A 27,133-nucleotide genomic window follows, 5' to 3' on the forward strand; every position below is an offset into this window, starting at 1 on the left:
AGAAAAAGGACTGCAAAATTTTGTCCCTAGCAAAACTAGTCCTATGAGATGTATGAGACTGAACCTTACCTCCCAGCATCAAGTCCTTCCAGGGACACTGGTGTCCAGGACGTTGCCAATGGATGAACTGCCGATTGAACAGCAGACCTGAGAAGTAACTGGAGCTTCCTGACTCTCTGTTCAAGCTGCACCTTCCTCCTGATTGCTGCAGTTCTGTGCCTCTCTTTCCCCAGGCTTTCTATCAAAGCATTAGAATCTGTGCTTTTCAAGGGTGGGAATGAGAGACTGGTGAGAGCGCTCAGGAAGCAGAGGACTTGGACTCTTGTGGAAAACCCCAAGACTCACCATGAGGGAGTGTGTCTGCTGGTGAGGTAAGAGATCTAGGAGGCATCATTTTATCCTTGGGAATGAGTAGCCAATAGAGTGGCTGAGAGGGAACCTCCCGTTTATAGTTTTGTGGGCAGGGGGTGCGGGGGTGTCCTGGGTGGAAACACACAGCTCCCACTCCTAGCTATCAGAGCTGTATGCTCAGAGCAGCTGAGTTTTTGAAGTGTGCAATCTAGCCCATGAGCGGTTTCTTTTGTCTTCCAGTCTTCTGCTAAGATCTGGACTCATAACACCTGAGATCATACAGAGCCTCCTCCCCTGGGTGAATTCCCCCTCAGAAAACCACCGAGTCACCAGCACAGCTTTCCTTGCCCAGGTAAGACACAGGGCTCTGAAGAGCAGTTTCACCATTAGACTCTTGTCTGCCTTTCTTTCGGGAGTTGTACAGTTCAGTTCATAGGAGTAATTGTCATTTTAGACAGTAGAAGAGGTCCTCCTTTATATGGAAACCTCACCAGGAACTTCACGATACCTTTCTGAGTCCTTCTCTCTCTGTGGTTTTTATTGCCGCCATTGCCTATACTAGCTACACAACCACAGGTGCTGGCTGAGAGAGATACGGACAGAGTTTGGATGAGTGGACCTCTTCTGCCAAGTCCTAGTGCTGATCCTAACCAACAGCTCCTGATTTTGGTTTAGCTCAGCACATCTTCTGAATGAACCGAGCGTCCTAATACTACCAACCAAGCAACCTACAACTACATTAATGTCTATCTTAGGTTCTCATTACTCTAGTATCTGAGGACCTCCAAACTCTTTAATGTCTGTATCCCCACCACACTCCTGCGAGGTAGGGAAGCACTATGTTTCCTATTTTACAGGCAGGGAACTGATGCACAGAAGGGCTAAATGACTTGCCCAAGGTCACACAGGAAGTCTTTGAGGGAGCAGGAAATGGAACCTGGGTCTCCTAAGTCCTAGGCTAGTGTGGGGATACCTGCTGGAGCATCCTCCCTTTCCACAGTCTTCCTCCAACATCTGCATCATATTTCCCACTTATGCTAAGCAACTATCTTCGGAGCTTATCTGGTTCTAAGAAAAACAACCCCTCTGTGCCTATGATGGGCTGTACCTGGGCTTTAAGGCTCCTTACAAGAGGCCCCGTGGTCCTATTACACCCTGCCCCAGGAAAAGAAGCCCCCAATCTGGGTCTGTCTAGAGAGGCCTCATGAAAGCAGCCAATCCGAGCCCATCAGGCTCGGCTAAAAGGAGCTGAATGAGGAGAGGCTGAGGGAACTGGGAATGTTTAGTCTACGGAAGAGAAGAATGAGGGGGGATTTGATAGCTGCTTTCAACTACCTGAGAGGTGGTTCCAGAGAGGATGGTTCTAGACTATTCTCAGTGGTAGAAGAGGACAGGACAAGGAGTAATGGTCTCAAGTTGCAGTGGGGGAGGTTTAGGTTGGATATTAGGAAAAACTTTTTCACTAGGAGGGTGGTGAAACACTGGAATGCGTTACCTAGGGAGGTGGTAGAATCTCCTTCCTTGGAAGTTTTTAAGGTCAGGCTTGACAAAGCCCTGGCTGGGATGATTTAATTGGGGATTGGTCCTGCTTTGAGCAGGGGGTTGGACTAGATGACTTCCTGAGGTCCCTTCCAACCCTGATATTCTATGATTCTATGATTCTATGAAGGGCTTTAGCAGGTCAGTTTCTGGCAGGAACTGGAGGGGCAAGAAAGGGCGCTGCTCTCTGGCCACAGAAATTCAGGGGACAGCCAGAGTTTGATTCTGGCAGCCTTTACTTAAGCTGGGTTTTCAGGAAGAGAGTCCCGAAGAACTTTAACCCTGAGGTGAGGGTGAAGCTAAAAGTGGCGGGTAGGAAGAAGCGACAATGAACTGAAATCAAGCAGTGCCTAGCTCCTGTTTATAGGATCCATGGTTTGGAACCCAGAGTTAGGGGCAGGCCCAGGTTCCCCTACCACCAACAGTGGCATAAGCCCCATGGAGGGGACAATGCTAATGGAGAGCTTGAACAAAGGGCAGAATGTAAAGGACCCAGAGCTGGGGCTGGAGACCCTAGTGAGGGCAATGGGACTGTTCTTGACTACCCCAGAAGGGGTTCATTTGGACTTTGGGACTCAGCCAGAGGCCTGAGCCACAGAAGACTCACTGAGGACAGCTGGCAGGGTGCACCAGGGGTGAGAAAAGGACTGTGATACCATACCCAGCCACTAAGAGGCTCTCAAGAGGTGAGTGGATCCCTATTCTAGTGCCCAAAAGGAAAGCTCCATGTTTTGTAGACCTTTCTCATTTGTGTGGAATACTAAAGTTACAGTGTATTATGTGCCAAGTATCAGAGGGGTAGCCATATTTCTCTGTATCCTCAAAACTGGGGCTGTAGGAGGACTCCTTGTTGTTTTTAGTGTATGACATGTCGGCTCAAATTCTATTCCCAATCTTAACGATCATATTGGGGCTAATGGACAGGTTGATTTTCTTTCAGCTAATGAGTGATCCCATGCTCAGGGAGAAGAAGTTCCTTAAGCCAGTCTTACACATCTTGGAAGAAAAGTCCCATGATAGGAACAGCATTGTCCGGCAGATGGCTGTAAGAGGCCTGGGAAATTTAGTCTATGGGGCGCCTGAGAAGGTAAGAGAGAATACTGACTAGAATGCAGCATAACTAGAGAAACCAAGGGAAATAATTGTTCGGAGTTTACAGAGGCTGCACACAATGCACTAGGCCAAATTCTGCTCTCCCACATACCCGAGTAACCTCTTTGCAGTCAATACAGAGCAAGCTAGATCCTTTGCTAAGCTGGGCATAAGCAAACAATCTGTGCACTTTAATATGACCATGTGTAAATGTCTCCATCTAGGAACAAAAAATGCAGGCCATACTTACAGGATGAGAGACTCTATCCCAAGAAGCAACGATGCTGAAAACCACTTGAGTCATGGCAGAGAATCAGTTGAACATAAGGTGTCCCAATGCGAAGTTGTGGCCAAAAGGGCTGAAATGACCTTAGAGGCATAAAGAGAGGAATCTTGACTAAGAGCAAAGAAGTTCTTTTCCCTCTGAATATGACGCTCATGTGAGCACTGCTGGACTGCTGTGTCCAGATCAGGTGTCCACAATTCAAGCAGGATGCTGATAAATTAGAGAGGATTCAGAGAAGAGTCCCAAGAATTCTCAAAGGATTGGAAAAGATACCTCTAGTGATAGACTCAGGGAGCTCAATCTATTTAGCTTTACAAAGAGAAGGTTAAGGAGTGACTTGAGGACTAGAACTACTCACATGGGGAGCACATTTTGAGAATGGGTTCTTCCCATTAGCAAACAAAGGGATAAGAAGATTCAATGGGGGAAAATGAAGCTAGACTAATTCAGACTGGTAATAAGGCATTGATTTTTAATGGTAATTTTAATTAACCATTGGAACAATTTACCAAGGGTTGTAGTGGATTCTCTGTCACTAGCAATTTTAAAATCAAGATTGAACGTTTTTCTAAAAGATACACTCTAGTTCCAACAGAGTCTATTTCGGGGAAGTTCAATGTTATGCAGGAGGTCAGACCGGATAATCACAAGGGTTCCTTTTGGCCTTGGAATCTAAGTAACTAGGAATCTAATAATAGGATGACACAGGTGTATTATGGCCCCGAGTTTGGCTCATTGTAGCTGGAACCTGGTCTGAAATATAGCTATAGGTCTCCGGGGGGTGGGAGGGGGATATGAAATTCCCACAGCTTCATAACTGCTAAAGAAAACGTATTAGAAGTGTGATCAGTGATAAGTGTTCTTTAATGTCGTATGTTTGTCCAGGTGAAAAAGCACAAGAAGTTTCTTTTGGTCATACTGATCAGGGCCTTAAGTGACCCTTTCAGTTCTGAAGTCATTGGCGAGAGCATGAAAGCAGTGGCCAAAGTCCTGAAGGAGCTGAAAGAGAAGGACATAGGTTCTTCCTTCAGAGACCTCACCCAACAGATCCGGACCTACTTTGACAACGTATGTGACCAGAACTCTCCACCCCAGTTCAACCGATCTTGATTAGACTCCATTTACTCCCTGGGCATTGCTCATGTCAGAGTGAAGAGATGTTTCGGCCCCAGGGAAGAGAGGTGTTTTACGGAGGAGGAGAACATTAGGAGGATGGGGATGACATCCCTGCTCCCACAGTCTCCCCCTTCTGTTCTTCTTTCTTGCCACTGAGAACCTCAAAGAAAGTCTGAATACTAGATTAGGTAGCTAGATAACCATGAAAAGGGGGTTCCAAGGTACAATAGAGAGTGTTGGGCCTGCTCTATACCATTTTTACGTGAGAGGGTTGGAATGATTCCGTTTTGCAGAGAATTCTGAGATTTCAAATTTTGGTTTTGTTCCTATTTGTGGGAATCCCTCTCCCCAAACTTCAAAACTCTTTGTGAAACAGAATGACTATTCTCAGCCGAGCTCTATTGAAAGCCTTGGGTCCGGGCAGTCTGCTCTCAGACTATCCCGGTGCTGGGAACCCAGGAAACTGTGGGAGCTAGAAGTGCCAGGGAGTTGCCAATTTGAGAGCTGGGGTCCCAGACGCTGGGGGTTTGGAAGCCCACGATCCCAGTCAGCCTGCTAGATGGGCTTCCAAGGAGCTGAATGGGTGCACTGGCAAGACAGCAGGCAGGTTTCGAAGGACCCCTGCCTGGCTTCTGGAGGAATTTCATCCAAATGGAACTGTCGCTAAAATAGTTTGATGAATCAGCAAATTCGAATCAAAAATTAGTTCGTGAAAGTGTTTCCGACTAGCTGTAGTTGGAATCCCTCGACTTTAGCGTAGAAGAGATGGCTGTGCGAAGTACGTGATGTGATTGTCCCTTAGTTACTAACTTGTGGGGCTTTCTTGGCTGTAGGAGGACGATGCTCTTCGTTTATTGTCCTTTGTCCTGTTTGGCATCCTGGCCCGCCTGACCAAAAGAAAATGGAAGGGCTATTTCGCCGAGCAGGTTAGACAGAGCTGGGTCACACTTCTGCTGCACCTGCAAGACCCGAACCCCAGGGTTTCAGTGGTAAGACCGAGAGTGACTTATTTACTAAGCCAAAGGAATCTTCCTCCCAATGCCAGGGGAGCTCTGCTATTCCTGCCTGCTGTGGAGGCCCAAATTCTCCCCTCAGTTCATTGCCCTCCTGCTGAGTCAGTTCCCGCCAGGTTGCTCCATGGCTGCCTCACCAGAATCCAGGATAGGTCCTGGGTCTGAGCCCGACAGCTCTCTATTCCTGTCTGTCTCTGCACCCCAGGCCCCTGCCTCCCCAGAACAGAAGAGAGACCTGGTGAAGCAGCTTTCATAGGTAGATCTGTTCCAAAAAGACATTGATGCTACCTCCAGGTTGCAGTGGAAGCTCTCCCCTCTATTAGTCATTCCTGCATGTTTTCTGCCAATTACATCCAGATGAATCCCTTTTTATCCTGGAATAGATGAGCAGTCAAGCAGATGAGTTCCCTTTGAATGACCAAAGCGCTCAGTAGGGAACAATTAAATGGTGTGACACGCTTTCTTTTTTTCAGGAATGCAGAGCTACGTTTCACCTCTGTGTCCCGTTTTTGGGACTGAAGAGGCTCCAAACTGCCGTGAATCAACACCTTGATGGCACAGCCAAGCTGAAGCCTGAAGAGCTCCAGGTGGACATTTGCAGACACCTTGTGAGTGAGCTGTTGAAGTGTCTGAGATTCTTGACTGGAGTGGCATGTGGTGGTGTAGAGGTGTGGAGGGGATGTGTGATGGGTAATGGAAATAACGGTCAGAGTGGGATATATGACTGAGGGTGATGGGAAATGTAAATCTGCCACAGATCCCCATTTTTCCCACGTCCACCCAGTCACCTGTTCTTTCTCTGATTTACCTGTGGCTCGTAAAAGCATGTGCTGGCAGTCAAAGGGCACTTCTAGCCAGAGAGAGCTCATGTGTCCCTGATTTCCTCTAGGCCAAAGAGAATGCCGAGCTGCTGGAGAACTTGTACAAAAGCACCATCACATACTTCTTTAGCAGCTGGGAAGAGATCCGGGCAGTTGCAGCCAAGTTAGCTGGTGAGAGATGATGCCCAGTGTCCCTTTTGGTATTCCCATTGAGGGAGAGAGAAAAAATTCCCACTGTGCAGCACTGAGCTGCCATTAATCTCTCTGTGCCTCAGTTTCCCATACATAAATGGGGAGGTTAATATCCCTACCTCTCCAGTGTGGTGGTCGGAGGAAATCATGACTTGCTATAAAGTGCTTTGGGATTGTTGCAGGGAAAGCACGGTGCAGTCATTTAGTAGTAGAGGCTGGGACACTGTCTCATAGGGCATGTTTACACTTGGAGCTGGGGTCTAATTCCCAGCTTGATGAGACATACCCGCACTAGCCCTGAGTGCTAAAAATAGAGAGTAGCTGCGATGGCAGGAGCAGCAGGAGGTTTAACCACCCCAAGTATGTCCCATCCAAACCCCAAAGTCGATTCTCAAGGTGGCTAGCTCCTCCCACTGCTCGTGCTGCTTTAGCTACATTCTAATTTTAGCATGCGAGCGCTGTGCGAGCTAGTGTGGGCCTGTCCCATTGAACTGGGAGTGATCCCCCTCGCTCAAAGTGCAGACCCACCCACAGTGTTGCTCAGTGCTCTTCACTACTACTTCATCATTGGGAGGCATGCAGCCCACCTGCCCTCAGCGCCTGCTGTTTCAGGTTCCTGGCCACACCACCTTGTCAAGGAGGCAAAAGGTTCCTCCGCTTTGGCCCTGTGCCCTCTTCTCCCAAGCATACCCAGGTGAGACAGGCAGGCATTGTGGCCTAAGTCTCACCTATCAGTCACCTTGTGGGATCCCTGCTTAGAACTCACTTATTCCTGGCCCCAGTCCTTTGCTCAGACCACTAGACCAAGACACTAGCTCAGTATGTCTCCAATAACTGACAGCAGTGGCAAGAGGAACACAGACTCTTTAAAGCAAATGGGTTTTGTGTAAACATTCTTAAAAAAAAAAAAAGTCTTTCTCATTCTCTTCAGTGTGGACTCTAAACTGCACTAGCATCCTCTTGCCCACAGCTCACCCTTAGGCCCACAGTAGGAGAGGCCAAAGACCTGTCTAGGGGCTGCTAATATCACTTTGCATTCAACAAGGGAAGGTTTTATTGTTGTTGTTTGTTTTCCATTGTGTATTTAGGCATCATCCTGGAACACACAGACAGGCAGCGTATGAAATGGCTGGACCTGGAACATCTGCTGATGTGTAAGTAATAAATACAGCTGAAGTTCTGCTCATCCGTGAGTTCTAAAGGAATTTAGCTGACAAGCAGCAGTAACCGATACCACTGGTGCAAAGTGCATCAGCCACACATCAAGGGACAAATTCACTCTCGCCCAGTAGAAAGTCAGCTTTAATTTCCCCTGAAGGAGGCAGCTGCAGAGGGTGTGATGTGAGTCCGTGCATCTCCTGGTTGTCCTGGCAAGGCCCCCTCCGCAGCCAGTGCTATCCACTCTTTGGGCTTTATTGGCTCTCTGTGGACTCCCCAGGTGAGGAGAAATTGTAGCCACTTTCTGCTACCCCAAATTTCCCACCAGCAATTTTTCTTCCAGTAGGTGCCCTGCATCCTGCACAAAGCAGCTTGGACTTGGCCTCTGTTCAATTCCAGGGTTATTGGAGCTCAGATCGTGGCTCCTGAATAGAGATGGAAAATAAACTGAAAAGTGGAAGCTATTGAAACAATGGACCTTCTTCCATTTACAGCAGAGTGGATGACTTTCTGGTCGAGTCAGGGTCTCCCCGCTTGTTGGGAGCACGGAAGGGAGCCAATGGAGGAACCTAAAGCTTTCTTTCTATTGGAGAGCTTCTGTAGCGTGGTATTCAGAGGTAGTAAGTCTCCAGCTATTTCAGGCACAGGTGACAATATGAAAAGTGAGGCATATTCATCTCTCATGTATTTTCCATCCCAATAGAAGGACTGAGCCCAGTTTCACATTTTACCATGTGATCATTCTGCTCTGGTACTTCAAGATTCTGTGATCACGCTTAGCTGAGATTTGACAGTCTGTACACTAACATGTTGTCCTCTGTCATTTCAGCTCTCCACGTCCTCAAGAAAGACCCAAGTCCCTCTGTCCAGCTGGTGGCAACTGAGGTCCTAAATGACATCTGTCCTGGCCGAGTGCTTGGGGAATGAAGCGGGAGACAAAGAGAACAAGGCAGTCCAGTAGTATAAGGGCCCTACCGTCAATCAAACGTTAACCCCACCCTTGGCCCTCGTAAGCCTTGCCCACCGGTCACTGGAAGTCCCAAGCCATGAGGTATTACTTCCAGGGTCAAGGCAGACAAATGACCGGAAGCAACGTGTGTCATGTGACCCCCTCTAAGAACTCCTCCCATTGTCCTTTACCAGTCGGGATGGGGTTTGCCCTGATAGGAACGCCCCAAGAGAAGATTTGACCAATCGGGGGAGTTCCGGGGCAGGATGACCTGTCTGGAAGTGGTTCGTGTGACCCCTCTAAGAATACCTCCCACCAGCGTCTACCAATCAGTAGGGGTTTGAGCCACTGGGGACCACCCCGAGAGGAGGTCTGAACAACCATGGGGAGTTGCGGGATGGGGTGATGTGTCTGGAAGTGGTTTGTGTGACCCCTCTAAGAATTCCTCCCACCACTTTCTACCAGTCAGTAGGGGTTTGAGCCACTGGCGACCACCCCGAGAGGAGGTTTGACCAATCATGGGGAGTTCCGGGGTGGGGTGATGTGTCTGGAAGTGGTTTGTGTGACCCCTCTAAGAATTCCTCCCACCGCCCTCTACCAGTCAGTAGGGGTTTGAGCCACTGGGGACCACCCCGAGAGGAGGTCTGACCAATCATGGGGAGTTGCGGGGTGGGGTGATCTGTCTGGAAGTGGTTTGTGTGACCCCTCTAAGAATTCCTCCCACCGCCCTCTACCAATCAGGAGGGGTTTGAGCCACTGGGGACCACCCCGAGAGGAGATTTGACCAACTGGGGGGAGTTCCGGGGTGGAGTGACCCGTCTGGAAGTGCTTCGTGTGACCCCTCTAAGAACTCCTCCCACCACCTTCTACCAATCGCGATGGGTTTCGGCTGCAGAGGACTGCCCCGAGAAGAGATTTGACCAAAATGGGGCAGGTTCTCGGATTGGGTGAACTGTCCAGAAGAGGATCATGTGAGCCCTCTAAGAACTCCTCCCAACGCCCTCTGCCAATCAGAGTGCTGCACCATCACCCCATAAGTCCCAGCGCTGGGCAGAGGAAGCTATCTCTTACCAAGAAGACATGTTTTAGAAATTGTGGAAAGGCTGAAAGGAAACATGGACTCCTTTACCACCCCGTGAGACCTCCAGATTTTGTTTTAGCTCCGAGGACCTTTGGAGTTGTGTGGAGAAAGCGCTACGGCAATGACGGTTCCGAGGAGGGCCCTTTGACTCAACCGTTGATGGATATGTCGGAACCCGACCCCAAAATCCAAACCTTTGTGAGGCACCCCGATGAGTGTGACAGCCTCTCATTGTCCATGCCCTAAAGTTGGAAGGCGATTGTGGCTTGGGGGAGTCACAAGGTGAACGGGAAAGACGGCGCTCAGGTAAATGAATGATTAAGAAGCGACGGTCGATCATGGGGGTGTAATGGGGTTAGGAATCGACCTGGCATTGCATAAATCTAAAAACAGGCAGTGGGGTGCTTACACTGGTTTTTGTCTGAAAATCTCTCAACAGCTCGACGATGCCTTTCTGGAGGCCTTTGAGAAGTTGCACATCGGTAGCCCTGTGGGAGTAAATCCATCGCGCATCAGCTGTTTTTGCTCCTGTCTGAGACCCAGATCTCAAGAGGAAAATACAGAAAAGGACAAAAATGGAAGAATGAACCAGCTCAGACTCCCTCATGGTAGGGATCATGGCATCCTTTGTTTCAGGCGGCTGTAAAAGATTGTGTTAAACCAGGCGATTAATAAAACTTAATTAAATGTGTCAGAATGAACGTGTCCCCCTTCATACTTGTGTTCGTAAAAGACGGTCCCAGGAACAGTCATGTCTCCACAGACGGCTCTGTTAAAGAAAATCTGTTAAACCCCCAGGAAAGTTGGGGGCTTTGACGGGGTCAATCTTCTTTTTCAAGTGGCCAAAAAGCATCATAAAACTTTAAATAGAAGACAGGTAAGAGCTTGGCTTTCACACCAGGATGCTTACACTTTACACAAACCAGCTCAAATACGTTTTAAAAGAACCAGGACCGTTGTTTCAGATGTGGACGTGCAATGGCAGGCAAATTTGGTCCGTATGCACCGCTTCTCCAAACACAACAGCGGTTTTAAGTACATCTTAACAGTGATAGACATTCTATCCAAATATGCCTGGGCCTTAGGCCTAAAAGACAAGATGAGCGGTGAGGAATCCAAGGCCTTTAAAGCTATTTCTCGCCAAGGTCGCGTGCCTCAAAAATGACAAACTAATCGGTGGAAAGAATTTTGAAACAAACCTTTTAGCAGATTGTTGAAACGGCACAGCGTTAACGCTTTTTGTAACTGATAATGAAGTCAAAGCAGGGGTTGTGGAGCGATTTTAACAGAACTTGAAAAAGATGTGGAGGATGTGGCGATATTTTACAGCCCATAACGCCTTTCGCCACATTGACCTGTTACCTGACTTTATGAAGAGTTACAACCAGAGCTTTTACAGAACTCTACGTACCAGACCCGCTGATGTTAACCCTTCCAATTCTCTGAAGATATGGAAACCGGTTGATAGAGATGGTTTTAAAATAAAACCGGTTGTTGTCCCTTTTAGAAAAGGCGACCATGTGAGACTATCTAAAACCAAAGGAGCTTTTGAAAAAGGTTGTGAACAGACGTTTACCAATGAGATATTTATAGTGGATGAAGCCTTAACCAGGAGCCCGAGACCTGTATACCGATTAAAAGATTACGAGGGTGAGACAGTTACTGGATCTTTTTACCCTGAAGATTTACAAAAAGTAAACCCCAAACAAGACAAGATTTGCAGGATCGAAAAAGTTCTAGCGGAGAAAGGAAAAGGGAGAAAAAAGCAGCTACTGGTGAAATGGTTTGCCGGGGGGGGGGGGGGGGGGGGATAAGTTTACCAGCTGGGTGGAAGCTTCTCAATTCTGACGTTTAGACACAAACAAACAAAAAGATTCCTTCTGCAAAGACTGAGGGAGCGAGAAAAAATGAGCGACAGCGGGTTTTACATGACTTTGCCAAGCAATGCCAGCTCTGCAGTTTTTCCTCAAAACACCAGCTCGAACTTTACAATACAGCTAATTAAGCCCTTGGATCTCCCGGGTGCCTGGGAGGTGGGGTTAGTGGAAATACAACACCCGCACAGCTGGAACGCTGTCAACGAGGACACCCCTTTTGAAATCACCTTTGAAGATATGGCATAGAGTTTTATCCTATGACGAGGTTATTACTCGTCCATACCCGAATGATTGGATCATATGAACAGTACCACGGCTCGTCATCCCCCACCGCCTGAGGTGGTCATGAACGATGACCCTGTGGGTAGAAAAGTTAGCCTTAAATCCGCTGATTTTACTTTTATGTTTTCTACCAGCAGGGAGCTAGCTAACATTCTAGGTCTGGGCCCCAAGCGCAGCGTCCAAAAATTCCCCTTCTGGGCAGACATCACAGGGGGAGTTAATTCCCTGTATCTGCACACAGATATTGTAGAACACCAGTTTGTGAGGGACTTTTCTGTTCCCCTGTTACGCTGTGTCCCTGTCTGAGGAAGGAACAATGAGTTTGTCACCATCACCTACGATAAACCTCATCACGTTCCTGTCAGAAAACACCACATCGATACCATTACCACTGAAATAAAGACAGATCAGAACAGATACGTCTCATTTGTTGAACGGAGTGGATGTGAAAATTTAAATTGACGCGCAGATAAGACGCTTTCTGTTTAATGGGCAGTGCAGCCGAAGGCTTTAAATTGCGCATTGTATCAGCATCCCTTTTTGTGAAGAAAGTACAGGTAGCCCTGAGCGTTCGTCTGGGGCACGCGGAGTCCCTGCTTACCACAAATGCTAAATATCCCGTGGACCGTGTGGGAATGAAAGTGTTTAGCATCCCCGTGGGCAGCAGGGTCAATAACCAGGAGAACCTGTTTTTTGGGACAGTTACCCAAAATGCTTGTCCTAGGGTTTGTCTTATGCCTTGAGTGGAAGTTACACTAAAAATCCCTTTCATTTTAAACATTATGATATTAATTTTGTGGCCTTGTATGTGGATGATGAACAGATACCAACCAAGCCTCTGCAACCAGACTTCGAGGCAGGATGCTGCGTGAGAGAATACATGAATCTGGTACAGACACTGGTAAACACATGACAGATCGTTCTCTGTTAATCGACCGTGAGGAGTTTCCACAGGGTTACACCTTGTTTGCCTTTGACCTGTCTCCCGACCAGGAATGCGCCGATGACTATTCCCTGATTCAAACCGGGAACCTGAGAGCAGAAATATGTTTTGGGAAGGCTTTAACCATCACCATCAATCTGATCGTGCATGGGGTTTTTGACAACATCATAGAGAGAAATCAGAGGAGAGACGTTCTGCTTGACTATATGTGAACATGGACACCGTGCAGCTCTCGTGTGTCTTATCAAGGTGCCTTACACAAAAAAGAATTTCTTAGATGTGTTCCCTTGTGATTTGGCTCCCTGGCGACAAGCTGTCTCAGAGACCCCTAGGTTTGTATCGCGCATCCACACAACCCACCTGGTGAACACTGGCTTGCCTTGTGTCTGGCGGAGCGTAACCGTGGAGAGTTTTTAGACTCATACGGGCACCCCCCGAAGAGCATGTTGTTTCCTAAAAGCATTATGAAATTTTTAAACAAAAATGCCACAGGCATTGTGTTTCACAATAGATAATTACAAGACCCCCGCTCTGTCGCCTGCGGCTATCACTGAGTGTTTTTCTGACATCATCGGAGCAAGGGTTTATCTTGTGACCGGATTTTAAAATTGTATTCTAACGACTTAGTTCAAAATGACCAGATGGTGATGAATTTTGTAAAAAATACATTTAAATTCTTCGGCATGCCTAGCCTTGCTCAAAATGTGTTTCAACAAGCCCAGACATGTGTATCTTGCAATGCTTTTTATAGCCATGTTATCCAATATTCTCAGGCATAACAGACAATGTTTTGTTTGGCATTATCCAACACATTTTTTATAAAGTAACTTTTCCCACAGTTGCTAGGCCCCGTGAGAATTGCAGAAAAGGGGTGTTTCCACCTCGTATCCATTTTAAAATCCGTAGGGCAGGGTTTTAAACCCTTCTCCTAGGACCCTCTTGTTGTAAATGACTTTCTGTGTTTTCTTAAGGGTTTTGGTCTCTATTTATCACTGATTTTTGTTCCTTACGATAGAGGGCTGCTGCACCTCTCTCTTTTTTGAGGTGTTTTCTCGCAGGCCCGTGCAATAGTCCAGGACTAGATCTTTCAAACTGTCAAAGTTGATCTTTTGACAGTTTGCCAAGTTCAGGGTAATACCTTTGACTTTCATACAGGCCTTTCCTCCCTACAGCTTATACCCGTACGTTTTCGGGCCTGCCGACACAAACTCGGTGATGTGTTGATCTGGCGGGATCTCGCTCGTGAGGGAATTTAGAAAGAGTTTAGCGATTTGGCGTTTAGCGGGGTTAAACCTGATCTCGTGTTGGCACAAACGCACGCCTTCTTTCTGGTAGAAATAGTTCATGTACTTATTTTGTTTTTCTTCGTCTGTGCACCAGCTGGGATACCCTGAAGCCTCTTGTTTCTGGCGGAGGTGTCATTTGATGTACTCTGAAAAGAGTTCATCAGATTTTTCATTAAAAAGCCAGATTTCATATATTTTTGCCACCGCGTACCCCTTCGCTAAGGCCGCGTTCAATTCCACCGTGCACCAAGTCCCCAGGATGGCCCTCTCCTTGTCAGTATGGATGCACATCTCCCGCTGCTCGGTTTCCGCACAGGTTCGGCGTATCGGGAACATAAGTTTGCCACCCACTCTGACAGGTAACAAAGGAAAAAAGAAGCCTTGTGTGGGGTACACTTTAACTTTTGCAATTCCGAAATAATTTGCAAGGGGTCCAAATTTGTCATAAACTCTATCGGGGTGTCCGATAGGGTATTCTTTGGTTTTCTTTACAAAAGGGTAGAAGCTGGTAAAATCATAATAGTGGATTTCTTCCCCGGAGTTAAGTTTGTAATATAGGCGGATAGCGTTTGTCCTCCCCCCAAAAAGAGCATCACTAGGCATGAGAGGCTAGGGCAACTGGGCTCATTTTAAATGCCTGCAAGCTCCCTGTCTGTTTCTTTCCTCACTTCCCACTCTTGCTCCCAAAGAGTCCTCACTACAAAACCAAGTTGTTTCAGATAGTCGGTCTTGAGCTGCGTCTTGTAATAAAGAAACCCAAAAGTTGTCCCCGTCATAGGGTTTTGTGCTTTTTCACAATGAGAGGTGGCACAAGCGTGGAAAAGAACACCCGTTAAACTCTAAGGCTGTGTGTACCCTGTCAACACTGGCATAACCCTCTAAAGAGTAGGAGCCTACCTCTAGTTCCCCACCCTGTAAAGCATGCCGTATTTGTATAGTTTCTTTGTGAGAGGTATTCAACAGCCACTGAACAGATGGGGTCGAATATCTTTTTCTGCCTGTGATCATTGTCTGGAGGGAGAAGAGCTACCATGTTAGGCTCCAAAAACGGAAACCTGTACACAGCCATGCAGACAGATGCCAGTGCTATGTATCAGAATGGATCTATACACAGTTTTATCTCAGTGAATTTACCAGGTTCTCTCTCTACTAGATCTCCCTTCTCCATCATTTTCATAATCTCTTTTCTGTATAGGATACAAGGCTGTCTCAAAATTTTGACATCCTGCTGACAGTAATACGCGAGCTCTTTCTGCAAGTCAAACGTCTCCTCCCTGTGGGCCTGCTACCAGTCGAGAAACTCTGCTTTTTCCCTGGGCATCATGCTTTCTACATCATAGTGCTCCACACCGGGCATAGGCCGCACGTCATTTTGATTTTCGAAAGTGTTCAAAAAATGTGGAAAATACCCTTTGCACCCTTCAAACCCCATCACCTGCGGGAGCTTACCAAGCTTCATGGGCAAGAAGTTTAAAGAGTCTATAAAACGAATGCCCAGGGCCTTAACTTCCACACACATTAGTTTACTACCCTGAGTGATCAGTTCTAGGCACAACTTTTCCTTCAGTAACTGTCTAATGATGAAGTATGCATCGTAACCTTTGGAATTGTGCGCCTGGAACGTGTAGACCCGGAACTCTTTGCCAATAAAGGTCTGAACAAACATAGAAAGACACTCATCACCCTTAAATTCCCAGGACTTTTCCAGCTTGAGGGACATAGCAAAAATGTAATTGGGAGTGTGCAACCCAGTCTCCTGTGTGTATTCGGAATCATAACAAATACACTTTTCTGAGGATTCGGGCTTTCTAAGGCTGTCCATAAAACCGAGGTGACCGTCTACATCACCAGCGATCAAACCCTGACCCTGCTTACAGCGCCTCCCTTTACACCTGTGCCGCTTGTCCACGTAAGACTGACCCTTATCGCACAACGTTTTAGACAGGCATTCAGCTTGTTCTGTCGATGCCCAGTCGATGTGTCTGTCTAAATGCTCTCTGGACTGACAATACAGTCTACAGCGAGGACACCTCAGCTGCACGTCCACGCTGTCTGAGCATGTAATGCTCAAGCAGAGGCAGCAGCTGGACCTGCAAGAGTGGCCGTGACTGTGCACCGTGGGGCAAAACTCACCATAATTTTTTGCTCCGAACAACTTTTTCACGACCAGAACCCCATAGTAATGCTCATCGTGCAACAGGATGAAATAAGTCTTGGGGTAAACTGCCCCCCCCCATTTAAAAAAAGCCCCTTTCGCCGCATACAGCACCACCTGTATGTTGACTCCTAAATGCTGTTCAGACATTGCTATGTCACTGAGCATAATCTTTTTTTGATCTGACCAGCCCAGTTTCTCATGCAACTTTCTCGCCCCCGCTAACGATTCCGCGTCTGTAGGTTTATGGTCGGACATGACGGCCAAGAGACCACGCGCAAAACACAGATTGGTAGCCGTGTAAGTCAGGTCTACTAAACATTGTCTCTTTTTTATGGAGGATTTGACTACTGAGGATAGAATGTAAAACTCTACGAGCGGCCCCCACCCCTGTTTTTTTTACAACTGTCACAACGAGGTGCAATGTCCCATTGACATGCAACTCTATTGCTCTGTGGCAGCTTTGAGGTCTGATTGAAGAAATCCTCAGCAGACAGCTCATCCCTCGTTCTTCAGACCGAAAATAATGGGTTAGTTAAATTACGGCTCTCTAAATGTAACTGAACATAATCATCAGGGCCTACCCTACCATTAATGTCATGGAGAACTAACTGTATCCCCCTGTGTATGGCTTCAACAACCTGCTGAGCTGAATTTATTCGCTCAAGATTGACAAAATGAAATTCCTCACAATACACCGACCCCCCCCCCCCCAAATCTAGGTAATTCACGTTGCCAACTTCTCACTCTCTCCATACACACCTCTGCATTTTCAGGGTTACTTGGGGGTTCCTCTACGGGACCATCTACACCAGATGCTATTTGAGAGTCAGACTCTGAGGCGCTTCCGTGAGGGTCATCGGGAGGAGATGGGGACCCATCATTCTAGAGAGCCCTCTGGGGAATTTTCTAAACCAGACTCTGTGTGAGAGTCTGATTCCACCTCCCCATTTTCAGACATGCCAGTTTGAGAGCCTCCAGTCGAGGGCATCTCTTTTTGTCCCCCCTCTCCATTACCTCTTTAGCCCTTTTTAAAATTTTTACAACGACCCTGGCCTGGAACTTTTTGGCAGCCATTTGTTTGTCCCCCCTTTTGTTTACACCTGAGCTGATGTGTATCCTTGAGGGTGCCCCTTTTGCCCAGGCCCCTTTCCACGACTAGTCACGCCTGCGCAGAACCAAAAATTGAAGTATTTTTCAAAAAGTCACCCACCAAAGCTTTTGCTTTGTTGATGTGCTTTCCAGCCCTCCTTTCTTTTAGACCCCCTGAAGATACACCGTTCACCGGTATTCTGAACGAAGCATCATATTTTCCCCAAACCTTTTTAGAATACCGTTCTTTTAGAACCCCCGAGGATACAGCGTCCCTCAGTCTTCTGAAGGAAGCATCGTAGGTGGGCGTTTTCACTCATGGTTTTCTCAGGGCTTGGTGTGGAGGTGGCCGCTGAGGAACTGGAGTTGTGTTTGCGTGGTTGGTTTTTACCAGAGTCTTTTGTTTTGTCCTTAGGTTTGACGTATTTGAGGTTTGGACTGCCCTGTTGCTTCATCTGCACTCTTGTGCTGTTTTGAGATGTTAAAGGTCTCAGAGCAGATTTCTGGTTCTTTGGCTGGTCTGGTGGAGGTGTCCCTGTAGCTCTGACTACAGCATTGTCAGGAGAACTGCACATACCCGATTAGGGGGGAAGGAACAAATAACAAAACTTAACTTTACCATCTTTCTCACCCACACCGATGTATTTACTTAAAATACAAAACCTCATAACCTCACAAACACAGTATATTTACTGGGCTTCATCCATCCATCTGGTGAATTTTTCTTTTCACCTGTCTCTTTTCTTTTTCTTTTAAGCTTGTTTACCCTCTGGTCTAAGGGTCTCTCATGTTTTGACCGTACTCTGGAGCAGACAATATTATTATGATTATGATTATTATTATTGTAAATCACATGAAACTGTCTTGTAAACTTAAAAATAAAATATTCATTAGGGTGTTTGTCTATTTAAAAAGTCAGAGCTTTAAAACAAAATAATCCATTTCAGGCTGTACAACAAAGAGGAGTTTTGAGTTTATTTCTACCACTTTAAAACAAAAAACAACAAACCCGCAAACATTTTTTTAAATAGACCTCATTTTGCAAAATAAAAACCAAACTGCTTTTAAAATCAACTTTTAAAATCCAGTTTAAAACACATTTTGCACAGTAAAAAAACACCCTGTTAGTTTGAAACACACCATTACCATCAGTTTGCAGCCATATACTTTAAAAAAAACCACCTATTTTTTATACAGAGAGAGAGAGAGAGAGAGAGAGAGTTTAAAACACAGTTTGCAACAAAATACTTTTCAATAAACCCACATGCATTTAAAAGCCAATTGCAGAAAGTTACGCCCCCCCCCACCCCACCCCCATGTGTGTTTGGGCCTTTGGATTAAAGAACAAGCAAAAATGTTAGTTAGTATTACCCCCAAATCCCTATCCAACCTGTGTAATACCTGAAGTTATTAAGCAAAACTCCAGTTAAAATGGTTTTTACCTTGGCCCGATGATGAAATGCAGTTTAAAGTGACTGGTTCCATGCTAAACAGATCACACTGCAAGAAACATAGGCACCATTATTTACTAAGACAGCATGGCCAACGAGTGATAGAATAGAATATATATTTTCAGAGTTAAAAACAGGGAGCATGGCTCCTTTTGCAGTCCAGCAGCCAGTCAAGAGAGTTTCTGTTGAAAGAGTCTCCAAAATACCTGAGGTTTTTACACCATCCTAAGCCTTTGTTTCAAACAGACTTCAAAATAGGAGCTAGCAGGTTGATTTGATCGCTACAACTCTCAAATAATAGCCACTTAAGGACGTTAGGCACCCCTCCCTAACATTCCCTTTTGTGATCTGGGGTGGGGGAATTTGTTATACCAATAAAATAAAAGCCAGCAGGATCTTATTAAAAGGGAAAAGGCAAAATGCCACATTTATTGTGAATACAGAAAGAATCATAGTAAGCAGTTAGTTATAGGTATAACATTCCATTCATTTTCATATTTATACACACACACACACACACACACACACACACACACACACACACACACACACACAGAGGTTCTGCAAGGTTGTTATCATAGTTACCAGCCTTAGAGTTGCTCATGCCAAGCCACTAGCCAGGTGGCCTGGAGACGAGGAGGGAGCAGGGCCTTGTCAGATGCACATCTGACGCTCCTGGAAGTTGGTTTGCAGAATCAGACCCCAAAGTTTTCCGTTTCTAGAGTCCATTTTTATAGGAATTTATTCCTATGCCAGCCTATGGGAATTGCTTCATTATGCTGTTGCTGAATCAATCAGCAGATGGCACATTCCTGATGGCTCCGTCTTGTTCTTCGGTTCTCCCATCCTTGAAGCTGTTGGGTGGATTCCAGTCTGCCCTCCGGGGGTCCTCTGGTTGACGCCTTCTTCGGCCAAGGGACACTGGATTCTTAGGCTGGCACCTCCCTGATCGTTCACTTATTATCCACACCAAGCATCCATCCACATACATCCTCTATCTCTATTTTAAAGCACAATCGTTAACAAAGCCAGATAAATACAACAAAAGGGCGGGGAGTCTCTGTGTGCTGTTTCTGTTGTTACAAAGTATTGCTTTGAGAACAGACTCTGTCTAGGATGTACTAACACAATTAGCAGCTTGCAACTTTCACACGGCGAGGGAGAGAAACAGTCCCAAAACCCAAGAGACCTCTTAATTAGTAATACCCTGGAATTTAAACTATGGGGAATCAAACTCATTTGTGATTTTAATACAGAACTTCTTTAGTATGATCCAACAAATTAAGCTGTCTGCACAACCGAGCTGCTTTTGGCCACATTTTTTTCCTTTTAGTTAAAATACATTTTTCTGTAGGGCCTTCTTATAGTATTAAACAGTAAATCACCAATCCGTAATGTAACTGTACCCATTTCCAAGTGGGGACCCTTTGCAGATCTCAGTAAATGTCTTTGGGGCTTGTTTTTTAAACATGTTTCTTTCATGCTTAAAGTTTGGGGTGGGGGGTTGAAATAAAATGGTTGTATCACAACCATAATAAGCACCCACAGCTTTTAAAAATTTGTCTTTTGAGCAAATGATTGTTCTAAAGCATGGTGAAGATTTGTGAACCCTTCAAACATTTCAGTTTGGGGTTAGACCCATGTGTGTGTGTGTGTGTGGTGGGATTTTTTGGTTGGTTGTTTTGGGTTTTTTGGGTAAATATAGTATTTTAAACTTTTAATGGCTTTGAATTGCTAGAAAGAGTGACCCATAGCATTCAAACAACTCCTGGGTCATATTTAAACTGTCCAGTAGAGTTCTGCCAGTTCCTGGGTCATTTTCACTGTCCAATAGTGCTCTACCAACTCCAGGGATTATATTAAACTGCCCAATAGCATCTACCAATTCCTGAGGTTTTATTTCATTTCATATTAATCCGAACTCACCCACCCACCTCCCTTACTATGGGTGCACACCCATCAAATTTATCCCTATAGCAACAAGGGTAAGTAATCACAGTTACCTTCGCTATTCAGTGGGGGTGTGGTTAAAACCATTCAGTTCAACAGGATGAGTCAACTCTGTTGTACTCAAACACATGTCTGAACCATCCCTGTTTTGTTTTCGTGTTGTAAGCAGAGGCAGGATGAGCTCTACCCTGACATCTGGTGGTGAGTTGTGGAAAAGGACTTCAGGAGCTGATCTCCTTTGCACAGGACACTCACCCCACCTAGCATGAGCCCACAGGAGCCCAAATGGTCACTTTGGCTGCTGTGGGATCCCCAGTTTCTCTGTTCTTGGGGCAGGAAGAATAAAGTGTTGTTATCCTGATGATGTGAATCAAGGACAGTGGAACTGTCCTTGGCCTTTTATGACGGAGGGACTCGCCATCAACTAAGTAGCACTCGCTAGGCAAGGGACAAGGATTCCAAAAGCCAGTGAATTGAAAGAGTTTGGAGGTTTGTGCCTAGTGGTGTGAGATTCCTTCTGAGGGCTCCAAACACCAATTACACTTTCTCTCCATTGTGTAATGTCAGAGGTAATTTTGATTCTATTAGGAGTTTGGTTACAGACTGCAGAGCTGAATTCACTTTGGGTTCATGGTACCCCAGCTGTGAGGCCCCCCTACTACTTAACACAGTATTCAGTGATTTCAATTTGTCGTAGGGGAGCTTCACTGCCCCACTGGTGGGGGCTTGACCCGGTTTTGCATCATGTTACTGGAATGGAACTCCTAGATACTGAATCCAGCCCCTGTTGTGGCCAACTCTGATGGGCAGAAGGGTTACACTGTAAACACATTTTTAGGATTTGTTCCCCTCCCACTTCACAGCTTTTTGCTATAAATGGGTCTCTTTTACACAAAGACACAAGACCTAGGTTCTCACAAACCATTTTTTTAAATTTAAAAATCATACAGCTTCTTGAAAACAAACCCAGATGCTCCATTAAAACTTTTAGCTCACTTAAGGGCCAGAGACCTTCTAACAGAAACACAGATAATCACAAAGCCCTTTTCATTCGATTTTTTAAAATGTACAGAGACCAAGTTTTATATTGCATGTTTGTCCCCTCATCATTCTCTCAATTAATCCTTTTAGATTTCTTACAAATAGTCTTTTTCTTAAGCAGGGTTCTGTCCCTTTTTGTGTGGACCAGGCGGTCAATGTAACGCTGTAAGCAGGCATCTTCCGGTTTGGACATTTTCTTTAAAACACGGTCAGGGTCTCCACTGAATTGCACAGCATTTCTCAAGATCACCCCTTGCGCTAAATGTTCTTGGGCTAGGCACAGACATTGCATAACATAACCTATGGCAATAATAGTGTTCAATAAGCTTTCCAAACACAGCTCAGCACACAGGCCCCAGAACTTGCAGTTTCTAGCCATTGAAGTCCAAGTCACAGTCATGGTGCCATTGGGCTGGGGCATCTATGACACAGCCCTCACAATTTTCAAAAAGCTTTTCCCTAAGACAGTGATGAAGAACAGCATAAACAGCAACGCGTACAATAGTCTGCATAACATTTTTACGCTCGTGACGTGGCACTGGCTCAGCGAGTTCCATGCCAGGCCTCCTCCTAAACTCCTCCTAGCTGTCCTCCTCAGAGTCATCTTCAACAATTTCTAGCGGCGTTGAGCGAAAACAAGGCGGGCCTGGTTCACCTTTCCTGCTTGATGCAACGCCGTCCAGGGCCTCCGGGTCCTCTAGAAAGGCATCGTCAAGCTGTCGAGAGATTTTCAGACAAGAAACAAGTGTAAGTGCCCACTGCTTGTTTTTAGATTTACACAACCCCTGGTTCCTAACCCCATTACACCCAATCATCGACCGTCGCTTCTTAATCATTCATTTACCTGAGCTACGTCTTTTCCATTCACCTTGTCTGCCAGTGCCTCCCCCAAGCCATGATCGCCTTCCTCCTCCAGGGTGGCGGATGACGAGAGGCCACCATGCTCATCGGGGTGTCTCATGAGCGGTTGGGCTTCAGGGTCGGATTCTGGCATGTCCATCAATGGCTGGGCCAAAGGAATCCCCTTGGCTTCTCTCTCATCCTCTTCAGAACTGTCGCTGCTGTAGCGCTTTCTCCACACAACTCCAAAGGTCCTCAGGGCTAAAACAAAGTCTGAAGTTCTCACAGGGGTGGTAAAGGAGTCCACGTTTCCTTTCAGCCTTTCCACAATTTCTAAACCACGTCTTCTTGGTAAGAGATGGCCTCCTCTTCCCAGCGCTGGGACTTATGAGGTGATGGTGCTGCACTCTGATTGGCAGAGGGTGTTGGAAGGAGTCCTTAGAGGGGTCACACGACCCTCTTCTGGGCGGTTGACCCCGTCCCAGAACCCACCCTATTTTGGTTGAATCTCCTTTTGGGGCTGTCCAATGTGGCCAAAACCCATCGCGATTGGTAGAGGGTGGTGGGAGGAGTTCTTAGAGGGGTCACACGAGCCACTTCCTGACGGGTCACCCCGCCCCAGAATTCCCCCCAATTGGACAAATCTCCTCTCGGGGTGGTCCCCAGCGGCTGAAAACCCTCCTGATTGGTAGAGGGCAGTGGGAGGAGTTCTTAGAGGGGTCACACAAACCCCGGAACTCCCCCTGATTGGTCAAATCTTCTCTCGAGGCGTTCCTGTGGGGGCAAAATCCATCCTGATCAGCAGAGGACAGTGGGAGGAGTTCTTACAGGGGTCACATGACACACCTTGCTTCCGGACATGTGTCCGCCTTGACCCCGGAAGTAATACTCCCATGAGGTGGGACTTCCAGTGACCCGTGTGCAGGGCTTACGGGGCCAAGGGGTGGGGTTAACGTTCGATTGATGGTAGGGCCCTTATACTACTCGCTCCCGCTACCCAAAATTGGAACAAGAGAGACTATAATACTGGAGAGAAAGAAAGGAATGTTTTAAATGTTTTAAATTCTTGGACTGTGCTGTAAATTCTTTTCCCTAAATTAATTCAAAACATTAATTTGTATTTTTTATTTTTCTATTTTTTTTTGTTGTTTTATAACACAATACAGCAACTAGAATACTGGCCAGTATTATACTTTTATAAATAGAATACAACAACCATAACGCTGGCCCGTATTAGCCATTCTCCTACTGCTCAGATGCTGTAAGGGAGAGAAGGATCAGGCCCTGTAAAGTAGGCTGGGTTGATTTTTTATGACTCGAAGTGTTTTTATTACACATCAGGACATCTAGTCATTCTGATGGACGTGCAGCCTCTGGACAAGCTCAGTGATAAGCATGTACATTACACTGCTTCCTCAGGGGTCATTACTATAGAAACAGCCAAGTACTGGCCCAGATCCTCAAATACACCTGAGCTTTAGACTGTGGGTTGTTCTAAATTACGCTGTCTTGTAACAGCCATTGCTGTACGGGAGATTGCTGTAGCACCGGGGTCAGCAACGTTTGGCACGAAGCCCCCCAGGGTTAGCCCCGTGGCGGGCCGGGCCAGTTTTTTTACCTGCCGCGTCCGCAGGTTTGGCCGATCGTAGATCCCACTGGCCGCGGTTCCCCACTGCAGGCCAATGGGGGCTGCAGGAAGCCGTGGCCAGCACATCCCTCGCCCCGCGCTGCTTCCCGCAGTAAAACAGAAGGTTTATTAGACGACAGGAACATGGTCTAATACAGAGCTTGTAGGTGCAGAGAACCGGACCCTTCAGCTGGGGGGGGTCCATTTTGGGGGGCAGTGAGCCAGACAACCACATCTGCCCTTCACTCCATGTCCCAGACAGCCCCAAACTGAAACTCCCTCCAGCCCCTCCTCCTCTGGGCTTTGTCCCTTTCCCCGGCCAGGAGGGCACCTGATTCCTTTGTTCTCCAACCCTTTAGCTCTCACCTTGCAGGGGGGAAGGGCCCAGGCCATCAGTTGCCAGGAAACAGGGTGTCGGCCATTCTCTGTGTCCAGACCCCTGCACACACCTGCCCTCTAGGGATCTGCAATGATCATACACCCTTACCCCACCACCTAGATCCTTAAGAACTGCCTGGGGAAACCGAGGCACCCCCACACTATTCAGAGGAAACATTAAGAACAGTCCCACTTCATCACACTGGGTATGAGATTTTGCTGTTTGTGCAGGGAGCTGGGAGCCCCAGGGCGCCCTGGTTAACCCTGGGACTTGGTGCCTCGCCAAGAGGCCCTGCAATGAGTGTTGGGCTGAAACCCAGCCAGCTTGGTTTACATCCGGCCCACAACAGCGTCAGATGGAGCGAACAGGCCAAAGTGAAAGCAGAGCCACTCCCCAAGCCTCTGGGAAAGACTGACCTGCCTTGAGGGGCGGGTGTGCAATTCCTAGCTTCTGCCTCCCTCCCGCCTGCTGTTAACGGGAGGCAAACAGAGACTGCAATAAACCCCTCTGATAGGAACGAGCCTGCGCTGCTGGGGAACGGAGCCACTCGGAGCGGATTAAAAGCCCTAGTCCCAGAGCCAGGGCAAGCGCTCTCCTCTGGACAGCGGTTGGGGACGTCATACAGGGAGGCTTTCGGGCCCAGGGTTCTCATCCTGGCGCTTCAGCTGCTAGTGACCTAGGGCCTCCTGTTCTGCAGCGCTGAGTCCCACAGCTGCACTGAAGTCACTGGGGCAGATCCACTGCTCGTGTCAGTGACCACGGCTCCAGAAACGGGGCTGGAGAATGTGCTGTGCCCCTGAACAGGGCTTGGACAAACTGCCCCAGCCAAGGTCTGCCCCGATGGGAGCTGTGGGGAGCCCAGTATACTGGAAGCTGCTGCTGCCCCGGAGTTTGTGATGGAGAATGTGGGGTGACGGGGGAGGGAGGGGCAATTCAGCACAAACAGCTCCTTTTGATTTCCTCCCAGCCGCCCCAGCATGCCTGGGGACTCCCCTCCCCAATCAATCAAAGCCCAAGACGGGGATCTGAAGCTCGATATGAAGTTAATCCTCCGCCAGCTGACGTAACCCACGCACCTTCTGGGTGTGGTGTTGTGTCCCATCGAGTGGCACCAAGACCATTCGAGAGAGAGAGAAGATGAGTCTGCTCTGCAGCCGTCGCTACCAGCCAGGGGGCTTTTAGCTCATGCAATAGAGGCTCATGCACTAAGCTCCAGAGGCCCCAGGTTGGATCCCCACCCGCCGACGACCAGGGTCTGTGGGTGTGACGCTGGCGTGGCTGGCAAGGGGCAGCAGGAAGGGTTTCCACTGAGCGTTAAGGGAAAGGAACTGGCTGGCTGTGGCACGGTGCAGCCGTCTGGTTGGCACACCGGGAAAGGAACATGGAGAAGAGCTCCAGCCCTGGCTGCGTCCCCAGCTCTTGTCTTGGCGTTCTAAGAGGCTAACAGATGCAGTGCGAGGTTTGAAAGCCAACACACCGTGTTCTGGGCCTGGAGCAGCGGCTGGGAAGCGTTCCCAATCAACAACTGCCCCGGGATCCCTGTAATCCACACCAGAGTGCAGGGGCAGGGGAGGGAGCTGGAGGGCCTTTGAAAACACAGACAGCTTGATGCCAGCCTTCCCTGGCTGCATGAAGTTATCCTCCAGAACCATGCCACCAAGGGCCCAGTCCTGCAGTGGGACAGCCGGAGGGTTGGTGTCGCTATCCTCCCGTTCTACAGAGGGGGAAACTGAGGCACAGAGCTGGGCCACGTCAGGGCGCGGCTGGGGATGGAGCCCGTCAGATCCTCATGAGCTGCTGTGTGGCGCTAGCGCTTGTGTCTGCGCCAGCTATAAACACAGGCCCCCTTGTGCAGGCCCAGCCGTCCGTCCCCTGGCGGGCAGCAGTGCCCATGCGGGAGCACCCACGCAGCCCCCCACCGCCCTCGGCTGCAAAGCAGCCCCTGCCCCACGGCAGGGTTACGTTCTCCTCCCCTGCCCTGTGTTCTGGCTCCTCCAGGACCCTTCACGAGGCTGGCAGGGGAGCGCTGAGCTTGGAGCCTGGCCAGGCTGGAGCTGGCCCAAAGGAAACACCTCCACGGTCTTTCCAGGTGCCACCCAGTCCCCCAGCGCCTGCACGAAGGTTTGGGGTAATCACACACACGCTGGGTCTCCCAGTCACCAACGCTTTGCCCGGAGCTTGGCTCGGAGGGAAGCGCAGACCCAGTCCAGCCAGCCTTGACGTCCCTCTCCGCGCAGCTGGGAACGCACCTGGAGCTGCCAGCCCAGTCCTGTCTACTCAGCGAACGGCTTGCTGCTGCTCTTTCCCGGGTCTCCTCCTCCCTCCCCAGCCCTGGAGCCAGACGAACACCCACACACAGGCCTACTGTGCCCATGGCTGTACAGCGGCTGCAGGGCTGCAGCCATCGCGTCCTGGACATATTCAAGGGGAGCCCCATGGGATTGGCCAGGCAAGGAGGGCATGAGCCCTGCCCAGCTAGGATGGGGCACCGTCCCCAGGCTGCTGCATCAAAGCCAGCCCTGGCTAGGAGCGATTCTGCAACCCAGGAGAGATTCTGCAACCATCTGCCTGCTGGAGAAAGACATCAAGGTGAACTTGTCCCAGCTTGGAAC

The 27,133-nt window shown here is 48.0% G+C and overlaps 1 protein-coding gene across 1 annotated transcript; it reads left to right on the forward strand.

The window, feature by feature from the left end:
- Nucleotides 1–280: 280 nt before the first annotated feature.
- Nucleotides 281–4,378, forward strand: LOC141975273 (protein maestro-like). The gene is made up of 4 exons (XM_074935569.1): nt 281–371; nt 592–703; nt 2,831–2,977; nt 4,154–4,378. Exons 3-4 carry the CDS (start codon nt 2,834–2,836, stop codon nt 4,376–4,378), a joined length of 369 nt encoding a protein of 122 aa, XP_074791670.1. The 5' UTR covers nt 281–371; nt 592–703; nt 2,831–2,833.
- Nucleotides 4,379–27,133: the final 22,755 nt, after the last annotated feature.

This window comes from Natator depressus, chromosome 20, assembly GCF_965152275.1.
Source record: "Natator depressus isolate rNatDep1 chromosome 20, rNatDep2.hap1, whole genome shotgun sequence".
Taxonomy (NCBI): domain Eukaryota; kingdom Metazoa; phylum Chordata; order Testudines; family Cheloniidae; genus Natator; species Natator depressus.

Excerpts from the sequence above, each read along its gene's own strand:
- LOC141975273 (XM_074935569.1), top strand. The coding sequence starts at position 2,834 with ATGAGTGATCCCATGCTCAGGGAGAAGAAGTTCCTTAAGCCAGTCTTA. Across the intron at positions 2,978-4,153 it reads TCTATGGGGCGCCTGAGAAG|GTGAAAAAGCACAAGAAGTT; the intron begins GTAAGAGAGAAT and ends ATGTTTGTCCAG.